The sequence below is a fragment of the Symphodus melops genome (assembly GCF_947650265.1).
Source record: "Symphodus melops genome assembly, chromosome: 6".
Lineage (NCBI taxonomy): Eukaryota > Metazoa > Chordata > Actinopteri > Labriformes > Labridae > Symphodus > Symphodus melops.
In genome coordinates, this window is record NC_136696.1 from 1,572,510 (window position 1) to 1,583,392 (window position 10,883).

Consider the following 10,883-nt stretch of genomic DNA (forward strand, 5'->3'; position numbering starts at 1 on the left):
CACTTTCTCTGGTCCAAACAAGTCCAGAGAGAAGGACATACATGTCTGATCACTATTCCTCACATTCAATACATGTGTGGTTAAAACATCTTGAACGTATTGGATGTAAGTGAAAGTCAGCGGTGAGAACAGGAAGGCGCTGACATCAGAGGAGCGCGAGCGGCGAGGGCGAGAAGAAAGACGTTATTGTCTAATATGTGAGAGTGAAGTCAGATTTATAAATCCTGGGATGTTTTACTTAAAGAAGTTTCCCTTTGAAGACTTTGACTTATTAGATGATCTGAGGCTACACCCTGACATGTCCCGGGGTCACAAGTTCACCAGTGTATACCAGCTCCCGGCCAATCACGGCTCAGGAGCAGAGCGTTCAAATCAGGACGTGCAAGACGAGGGTTATGTTGTCTCTTTGTAGAGTCTGCACCGAGCTGAGCTGCTGAATTTTTAAGGCTCTGCTTTTATAAGAGCACACTGTGTGTGTGTGTGTGTGTGTGTGTGTGTGTGTGTGTGTGTGTGTGTGTGTGTGTGTGTGTGTGTGTGTGTGTGTGTGTGTGTGTGTGTGTGTGTGTGTGTGTGTGTGTGTGTGTGTGTGAGAAGGCATGAACACACGGGTGACCTCACAGAAATATTTATGGATTTATTTCTCAGACAAAAAACCCTTAAAGCCCTTAAATGTCTTCTTCAATGATCAGAAGGTTTCTGCGTCTTCTGTGACGAGACGCAGGGGCAAGTCCCGAGTCAAGTCCCGAGTCATGACGGGCAAGTCTCAAGTCCCGAGTCAAGTCCCGAGTCATGTCGGGCAAGTCCCGAGTCAAGTCCCGAGTCATGACGGGCAAGTCTCAAGTCCCGAGTCAAGTCCCGAGTCATGACGGGCAAGTCTCAAGTCCCGAGTCAAGTCCCGAGACATGACGAGCAAGTCTCAAGTCCAGAGTCAAGTCCCGAGACATGACGGGCAAGTCTCAAGTCCAGAGTCAAGTCCCGAGTCATGACGGGCAAGTCTCAAGTCCAGAGTCAAGTCCCGAGACATGACGAGCAAGTCTCAAGTCCCGAGTCAAGTCCCGAGTCATGACGGGCAAGTCTCAAGTCCCGAGTCAAGTCCCGAGTCATGACGGGCAAGTCTCAAGTCCCGAGTCAAGTCCCGAGACATGACGAGCAAGTCTCAAGTCCAGAGTCAAGTCCCGAGACATGACGAGCAAGTCTCAAGTCCAGAGTCAAGTCCCGAGTCATGACGGGCAAGTCTCAAGTCCAGAGTCAAGTCCAGAGTCAAGTCCCGAGTCATGACGGGCAAGTCCCGAGTCAAGTCCCGAGACATGACGAGCAAGTCTCAAGTCCAGAGTCAAAAGTCTTAACCTTTGAATTTCGAGTCCTCAACAAGTCATGAAGATGAAATGTCATTTTAATAATAATAATAATAATCTATTACACAAATCATGATTGTTATTGATGTGATTTCATTTTGCTTTAAAATATAAAATCAGCCCCAGTGTTACATTTATTGATTTTATATTTGATTCAGTCTGAACTTTGTGTTCCTCTGAATCAGGTCACTGACTTGGATCATTTCAGATGAAACATGTTTAAAGTTCAGATCGATCGATGACGTCAGCCTCCTGTTTTTAAAGTTAAAGCTGATTGTTGAGAAAAAAGACGAAGTGAGAGTAAACAAAGAAAATTCAAAATGGCCGTTTGACAGTTCTGTATGTTCCTGGACATGAAGACTTGATCCTGACCACGAGTCTAAAACAAGCAGACCAAACTCACATCCATGTTCTCCTGTTGATGATACTCTGAGCACCGTGGATTATATGTCAGTGTTTCACACGTCACAGGAAGTGAAGGGAACTATAATAATAACACGTTCAAACCTGGAGTGTGACTCTGTAACGAGCGGCTCAGTCTGCTGCTCAGCATCATGAGGTTTCATCTCTCTGATTGTAATCAGGACTTCATCAGGTTAAAGTCATGATCATATATTAAGGTGAATCAAGCTCCTTGTAAATTTGCAATATGAAATGCAAATTATTAATTTCGGGTTGACACTTCCTGTCGGAGGAACTCTGGACAAGAGCGTCTGCTAAATGAATTGTAGAGAAATAATGAAGTGCGTCTGGAGGTCATGTGATTAATGACACGAGTCAGCGTGTTCACATCGACAGCTCGAGTCTGAAAGATAAAACTTTCATTTCACTTTTTCTGAATTAATGGAACTTGACCTTTTTTTTTTTTCTTCTTAATAACGAAACATTAATCTTTGACATGTGAGACGCCCTCAAAATGTTACTCAACTGACCCCAACCTTGACCTTTGACCCAGATCCCAAACATTCAAATTTAAATCAGTATTTATTTATTATCTTTGGGCTTTTTGCCTGGTGGAGAGTTTAACATCAGGAGACAGAGAGAGAGAGGAGAAACCTCCTGTGTTGAATGAAGTGTAACATCCTGCAGTACCTGGAGTGTCCACTAGAGGCTGGCTGCAGCAGCACAGGAAGTCACATACACACCCATTCAAACAGCCTGTTTTTACAGCAGACATGAACATGTTTACAGCACATAGGTGTGATTAGCTCATGTCTCCATCCACACACACTGTACAGGGGAATGTTTTCATGACTCAGCAGTTTTGATTGGATGAAGGATCAGAGCCTCTGTAAGCTAGGTGAAGCCTTCTGCACCTCCAACACAGTTTGAGGTTTTTTCTCCCAAAAGGACTGAAATATATTTTAAATAATTAGTAATTGAGACAGTCAGACACTCATTGAAATGATGTCTTGTTTCATCTCATAAACTGGTTCAACTGTGATGACACCAGTCCCCGTAAAAAAACAAGATATCATTGTTTATGGTTTCATAAGGATGGTTAAAATCTAATAAGATCGGGATTCAATATCTTCCCACATCTGCTGCCAGCAGGGCTTCTTTTTTTTTTTTTTTTTTAAAGGAATATTCCTAAAATATTCTCAGTAATAAAAGATAAACGATTTCCTTTCTTCCTTGCTGCAGCTGAGGGGAATGATAAGTGAACTGTGTTAGATTAAAGCACTGAAGCTAAAGATACCGGCTATCTCTCCCCCGTCCTCACAAAGATAGGAAGACGAGTGTGTGTGTGAGAGGCTCGCATGTTGTTGCACTCGCTCGTCTCTGTTTATGAGCCTTTGTGTCAGAGCGTCTGGACGACTCACGGCAACGTCCCCGCCGCCGCCGTCCCCGCCGTCTGTCCCTGCAGGGCGCGAGGCGAGCACTGGGTCATCACTTATTCTGACACTTGAGAGTGAAACACATAAAGCGGTCCTCAATATTTGATGATGAATTCAGAGATGACAGAGTGCGGCCTCGGCGTCGTTCGTGAGAATTCGTGTGTCGGCGGCGTGCACAGTCGAAGATGGTGCGGGTCGTTTGAAGCCACTCGGACTCGTTTGAATTCAAGTCTTTTCTTTTTTTTCTTTTTTTATATATACTTTATTAATCCCACGAGGGGAAATTCGTTTTTTTCACTCTGCATTAATGGAGAGGTCTCAGAGTGAGGTTGCTGCCCACAGAGGGCGCCCCAGAGCAGTTTTTGAGGTTCGGTGCCTTGCTCAGGGGCACCTCGGCAGTGCTCAGGAAATGGACTGGCACCTCTCCAGCTACCAGACCAATTTCCAGACTTGGTCCGTGCCGGGACTTGAACCGGCGACCCTCCGGTTCCCAACCCAAGTCCCTACAGACTGAGCTCCTGCTCTAAGAGAATCTATAATCCGACGTCTTTGTTCACCTTTTACACGTTCACACGTGACGTGAACAAAACAGCGCTGATGGAAATGAAGCGTGTTCGGCGTTGGCGTTTAAGAGACGTGAAGTGTGGAAATCAAACTGAATGCAGCGGTCGGGGTTTATTGAACAGCTGGTTCATACGGCGTGCGGTGGTTTAATGACGACCCTCATCACCACAGGAGCCGCTGCCATTAATCCAGACTCACACTCAGCACTGGCCCGGTGCTAAATTAAAGAGGGACTCCGTCTCCGTCTCCACGGGCATTAAAAGTTAAAAAGGACCATCCATTATTAAGCTGTACACGCGTACGCTGACTCAGAGCGAGCGGCGTGCGGTATTGACAGATGATCTGAGCCGGTCTCGTTACTCCACAATCAAAAGGCTGACAGACGTGAGCGTGTCATGTGACCAGTGTTCATGTAAAGTGCCCTCACTCTCCTTCCTCTCCTCACTGTGTTTCCTGCGTCCTCACGCCTCCCCGTCACTGAAAGGGTTAAATGTGTGTGTGTGATGTTTGGAGTTGTTTACATGTTCGTGATGCTCGGTCCACTCGGGCCTGACATCATAATACTGTGTTGGTAGTAACGGTTAGAGGGCAAAGAGGCAGCAGCATTATGGATTGATGAATGACTGCGATGTCTGCTCCACCGCCTGATTCATATTGATCTCCCCGTACACACACACACACACACACACACACACACACACACACACACACACACACACACACACACACACACACACACACACACACACATAAATCCAAGTAGTAGCTCCAGGCGTTGGGGTAACTAGCGCGTGTTTACCTGGGCCTAATTGTGTATGTGTGCTGGGTATCGAACCCGTCCCCTGTGGACATTAGTGGGTGAGCTCAGGTGATACACTGTAAAAACTGTCCAGGTGTGTTTAACTTCAAATGTCTCAGCCTGTCGAGTTCATCTCCATTAATTCATGTCTGACACAAAATCACAATCTAGTTAGTTTGTCCCTTCAGTGTCTCTGTATTTATTTTGTCCCTTCAGTGTCTCTGTAGATAGTGGTCCTCAGTGTCTCTGTATTTATTTTGTCCCTTCAGTCTCTCTGTAGATAGTGGTCCTCAGTGTCTCTGTATTTATTTTGTCCCTTCAGTGTCTCTGTAGATAGTGGTCCTCAGTGTCTCTGTATTTATTTTGTCCCTTCAGTCTCTCTGTAGATAGTGGTCCTCAGTGTCTCTGTATTTATTTTGTCCCTTCAGTCTCTCTGTAGATAGTGGTCCTCAGTGTGTCTCTGTATTTATTTTGTCCCTTCAGTCTCTCTGTAGATAGTGGTCCTCAGTGTCTCTGTATTTATTTTGTCCCTTCAGTCTCTCTGTAGATAGTGGTCCTCAGTGTCTCTGTATTTATTTTGTCCCTTCAGTGTCTCTGTAGATAGTGGTCCTCAGTGTCTCTCTGTATTTATTTTGTCCCTTCAGTGTCTCCGTAGATCTCATTTCATTTTAACAAACTCTCAGACAGATCAGCTGACCAGTCCAAAGTCAGATCCACCTGATGACATCACACATTCACCTTGTCAGTTTGGGATCATCAACCACTTCCTGTTTAACTTCATCTCCTAACCATCATTCAAAATAAAAGCGCACAGCAGGTAAAGATTGGATTTTAAACATGGAATTAGACATGTGATTAGTAAATATATTAGTTTGACACCCTCGTCTTAATAAAAGCCACATTTTACAAATCCAGATTCAAATCTTGTTTCAGGATATTTTATATCAGTTGCTTCAACAGCAAATTCCTAAAAGAATCTAAATGTAACTCTGACAACTGTTGTTGCCATGTTGAGGAAGCTTCAGTGTTTAGCTCTCTGATTGGCTGATTGATCACAGAGGAGGAGAGCCACTCTCTGATTGGCTGATAGATCACAGAGGAGGAGAGCCACTCTCTGATTGGCTGATAGATCACAGAGGAAGAGAGCAGCTCTCTGATTGGCTGATAGATCACAGAGGAAGAGAGCAGCTCTCTGATTGGCTGATTGATCACAGAGGAGGAGAGCAGCTCTCTGATTGGTCCTTTAAATGTCTTGAAACGAGGATGTACTGTGTTATTTTGAAATATTAAACACGTTAACATTTGCACCCTGCATTGGCAGATAGATTTTAACTTCTGACTTATTTGAATGTAAATGAGATTTGAGTCTGGACGTCTCATGTTAATGTGGCTCATGATACAGTAGGTGTAATAAGATATTATTGACGAGATAGAAGAACACTGAGTTTTTGAAGTGTAGTTCTGGAGTTGAGGGGGGGGGGGGGGGGGGGGCTAACCAGCCTCATAGAGATTCTGGTGTTTTCTGCGCGGGTGAGGAGGTCCGATCGATACGCTCCCAATCCAGCCCCTCAGCGAGGAGAGCGGGGGAAGCTTACCGTCTCTACCTGATGTGAGGGCTGCACAGAAATATAAAAAGCAGGCAGTGAAAACATCGAGACCATGATTTTTAATTGAGATAACATCTTTTTTTAGGAGGCAGGTGTTCTCTCGGGGAAGTTGTTTTTCCATCTTAGTTTATGAATACCTTCCTGTTAGTGTGACCCCGAAGAGTCCTCACCACATTATTCTCCTCCGAAGCAATTACTTTAAAAATCCAGACTAATGTGATTACCTTGCATTTCTCCCAAGATTTCCAATTAAACTGATACTTAGCACGCACCATATAAACTATTCTAGTTGAAATGGATCCCATCTAGTGCGAGAGATAAAAGCCGAGGCCAGACAGAGGCCAGAGAGGAGCCGAAAAATAGCATCATAGAGAGAGTTAATGAGAGGCGGAGAGGCGGGGAGCGCCACCACCAAAAAGAGAATTACAGAGATAAAAAAAAAACAGAAGAGGAAGAGAGAGAGGGATGGCAGATGGGAGAAAAATATTGGTTGAGATTAATGGACTTTAAAGGTCAGTGCAGCATGTTGTATAATTCAGCACACAATAGCTGTGATTGATGTGTGTGCTTTAGGACCTTTTCCTGCTCCACTCTTGCAGAATTCCTCCCCACGTTCGGCCGAGACGCCGAGGCTTCGACTTTCAGCCGGGAGGACTACACGCTCACTTAATGGGTTTCTGAGGACCCGGGTCTCTTTGTTAGGACGGGAAGCAGACGACAGAGGGAGAGCGGGACAGGTGGAGTCCGCGCGTCTCCTTTTAGGTCCCCTTATATAAAGGGACACTTTGTGTTTCTGGAGACGGGGTTGGATGACGGGGTTGGATGACGGACTTGTCGTCGTAAGTCCGTACGCCACAGGAAGCCGTCAATCAGCTCGAGCCCTTTGTTGAGTAAGTGGTGGGAGGGGATTCACAGACCGGGCCGTTTGTAACACAGGGGAGGAAACTCACAGGAAAAACCAGCAGGATTTAAGTGTACGCTACATTTAGAATAATTTCAGGGCATTAGTTTAACGCTAGCTAGCCACTTTGTCGTAGCACTACTTAACGTGCGTCTTTCTCCGCCTTCAGTGAGTTGGCTCAGTCGTGTACAAGGACACTGGTATCATGTGGGTTTTGATATCACAGTGTAAGAGTGTTGTGAAGTGAAGTAGGTGTTGAACGATTAGCCGGCTGTCTCGTCCCAGTTGGATGTTCTCGCTCAGAGAGAAAGAGCGGCACGAGAGGAAGAAACAACGACAGGAAGTGAAACACACACACACAGGTGCTGACAGGAAGTGACCACATCAAGGACAGCTGTTCTTCTTCTTATCACCATCATTAATATCACCACGCTACTGTCGATGTGTTCATAAAGAGCTGGGTCTTTAGCTTTTTCTTAAAGGCGCTCTTCAGGCACGTGTTAGCCTAGCTAGCTAGCATGTTGCGTGCTGTGGCTCTGACATCATCAGATCTGTCCCTTCAATGTCCACTCATGTTTGTCTGCTTTTTCTTTATTGTTCCACGTTTGACGGACGCTGCAGGTATCCACATGTTGTTAATCTCATTCACACCCTGAGATGTGTCTCTGCCCCCCCCCCCCCCTCAGTGTTGATGCTGGGCCTCTTCCTCTACTCCTGCTGGAGGAGGCACAAGGGTCTGAAGGAGGGCGTGTACCATGTGTCCGCGCACCACGGCGAGTGGGAGGACATCCGGGAAAACGTGCTCAACTATGACGAGGAGGGAGGAGGCGAGCAGGACCAGGTAAACATTTACTCACGCTGCTGTGGGGACGTAAACACTCCTGATGTACTCTAAATGTCATCTCAGGCTGTTTCAAGACCTTTAAAATGCACAAAATAACAAATCTGATCAAACCGGAGATAACCAGCGAAGGTGTGTGTAGGTGTCTCCTAATGAAAACCAAACGCCAGCTGTCTGGAGATGCAGGCGTGCGAGCCAATTAACTGAAATTAAGCAAGTAGACAGGGCACGCTGCTAATGCCTCTGTTTTAATAGTGCTGCTGCTAATAGCAGTTTTCTCTCGTCTGCAATCAGATAATTAATTACGTGGCTAATCAATGAGGCTGTTGTAGCCAACGTCTCGCCCTTCATAGTGGATCTTTAGCTCACACAGAGGCACGGATTCATTAGCCGAGCACACACACACACACACACACACACACACTGCTCCGAGCACAGATTGGTGTCCGGGTTGTTTTTCTCTTAAAGTCTTAAACACAGATTTTCTTCTCTTCTCTGTCTGTGTGCGTTTCTCTCAGAACGCCTTCAACATGGTGGAGCTGCAGCGCTCCCTCCAGCCCAGCCCGGCTCAGTCTCTGCGCTACAGCTACCCACAGAGCATCATCTCGTACCCGCAGACCAAGCTCCCCCAGGACAACAACAAGAAAGGGATGACTAATGGCAACGGCAGCGCGGCCATCGCCCTGCGTCTGGCCAACCCCCCCTCCGAGACCGAGTCGCTGCCGTCCCCTCTGACTTTCCGCCGCTCCCAGAAAACCCTGTCCTTCTCCAGCCAGGACTTAGCCCGCTACCTGTGCGAGGTCATCCGGGACATGGAGCACCCCGGGGAGCTGGGCACCATGACCACGCCGCGCCGCTCCAACGGGAAGGAGCGCGGCTTGGCGGCGGTGCGCTCCCTCAGCTCGCTCAGCGCGGCTCAGGGTTCAGAGGTGAAAGCGCAGGCGGCCCCGAGCAGCCGACTGGACAGGTTCAAAAGCCTCCGAGCCGTGGTGAGCGATCTGAGAGGGGAGACCAAGACTGCAGAGGCCCAGAGGGACAAAGTGAAGGAGAGCAGAGGGCAGCTGAACTGTGAGAAGAGCGGCTGAGGCTCCGAGAAACAGCAACGCTAATCAGGAGCGCTCGCTGTGAACTCCAAAGGGAGATAATTAAATGTGAAACAGTCGAGGAGGAGGCCCAGGGTCTGTGTGAAGTCTGCTATACATGTACTGTATTGATGAAACTTTGAACTTTCCAGCTCTTTGATAGAAAACACGTTTACCAATGAATGACCAGATGTGATGTATTGTTTACTTGGCATTGCACTGTACAGTATTTACTCCACAGAGAGCACGTTTGGAAGTGTCCGAACTCTTCATCGCCACCGAGCTCATCTAACGTCCAAACGAGTTTCCTGCCAGAACTCTCTCTCTCGCCGTTAATGACTCATGAAACCGTTTATGTGACAAAACTCATTTTCTTTCATTTGTATTCTCTTTCTTTTTCAATAAATGATTATCTTTGATAATACTCGGAGCTTCATCTTGTGCAGACATCAGCTCACACGTGCGACCGTCAGATCTCTGAGCTCCACTTTCATCATGTGACGTCGGTCCGGCTGAGTCCAAATGTTCAGCAGACGCAGATTACAAACGCACGTCTTTATTTTTACCTTCACATGAATCATGTCTTCCTGCTGCTTTGTCCTTTTTGTGACTGAAGAGTAACCTGGACTGCGGCTGCCCTCGTCTTACTCAGCCGCAGTCTGCAGAGCAGAGAAAAGTCAATTCCAGGATTAATCATTCATGTCCACAGCCTGAAGCCTCCTGACCTGAGCTCCAGGGAGTCTGCATACTGAACTCACAGCGTGTCGGTCCCAGCAGGTCGGCTCACACACACACACACACACACACACACACACCTATACACGCGCACTTAATTAGTCGGCATTAGTGGAGTTAAACAGCTGAGACACCGGAGGAGCTGCTGATGGTTGAAATATCTGCTGCACACGAGAGGAGAGATCTGCATCGATCTGTTGTTGTGATGCGGTCATGCTACAGCGCATCATGTTCATTAATTATTAGCACTAATGATCTTCAGCCTTGCTAAATCATAACCTCTTTGATTCTTTGTGGTTGCGTGAATGCACACTGCCACCTAGAGGTGAGACCGTGGCGCTGCACCTTGGTGCAAACAGCAGCTCATTACTCCTCAGCTGGGACTTCTTCTTCTTCTTCTTCTTCTTCTTCTTCTTCTTCTTCTTCTTCTTCTTCTTCTTCTTCTTCTTCTTCTTCTTCTTCTTCTTCTTCTTCTTCTTCTTCTTCTTCTTCTTCTTCTTCTTCTTCTTCTTCTTCTTCTTCTTCTTCTTCTTCTTCTTCTTCTTCTTCTTCTTCTTCTTCTTCTTCTTCTTCTTCTTCTTCTTCTGAGGATCCTTGAACGAGTTCACGCTTGTTTCTGGCATCATGAATTAAACTGCATCTCTCTGATGGTTACACTTATTAAAAAGTTGCTGCATGCATGATGAGTGTAAATTTAAAATGCATATTGCAATTAGTGCGCTTCTTCTCCCTCTTCACACTGTACACAGATACATAACTGAGCCTGGATTTGAACTAAAAACAACATTAAATTGTTCATTCGGCTCAGGCTCATCTGCACGTGCAGCTCTGCGGCTTCATTGATGTTGACAGGAAGTAGTTTTAGACCCGTCAGCTGTGGGTTAAAGACCCGACTCTCAGGGTGGTTTCTTAGAACAAAAGGTTCCATGAATAAATTCATGATGTGGTAAGAAAGGACAGGACATTATTCAGTGAATTATTTATATGGGTGCATTTTACAGTTTAGCCACTAGAGGCCGCTGTTACATCATGTGCAGTTTCTGAGGCGTTGTAGGCGGGACGAAACGTCAAACATCCAAAGGAGCGAATGACACTTTGAAAATAAAGAGAATCTCATGCAGAGCAGAGGAGTCGAACCTGAGTGTCAGACTGCATAGACAA

At 46.3% G+C, this 10,883-nt stretch overlaps 1 protein-coding gene across 1 annotated transcript in view; it reads left to right on the plus strand.

Moving 5' to 3' along the window:
• Nucleotides 1–9,409, plus strand: part of LOC306825047 (neural-cadherin-like) — a 20,179-nt gene extending 10,770 nt beyond the window's left edge. Inside the window, exons 9-10 of the mRNA XM_079345533.1 lie at nucleotides 7,751–7,905; nucleotides 8,424–9,409. Of these exons, the coding sequence (XP_079201659.1) occupies nucleotides 7,751–7,905; nucleotides 8,424–8,990 (722 nt within the window). The 3' untranslated portion in view covers nucleotides 8,991–9,409. The remainder of the gene's footprint in view (nucleotides 1–7,750; nucleotides 7,906–8,423) is intronic.
• The last annotated feature ends 1,474 nt before the right edge of the window (nucleotides 9,410–10,883 follow it).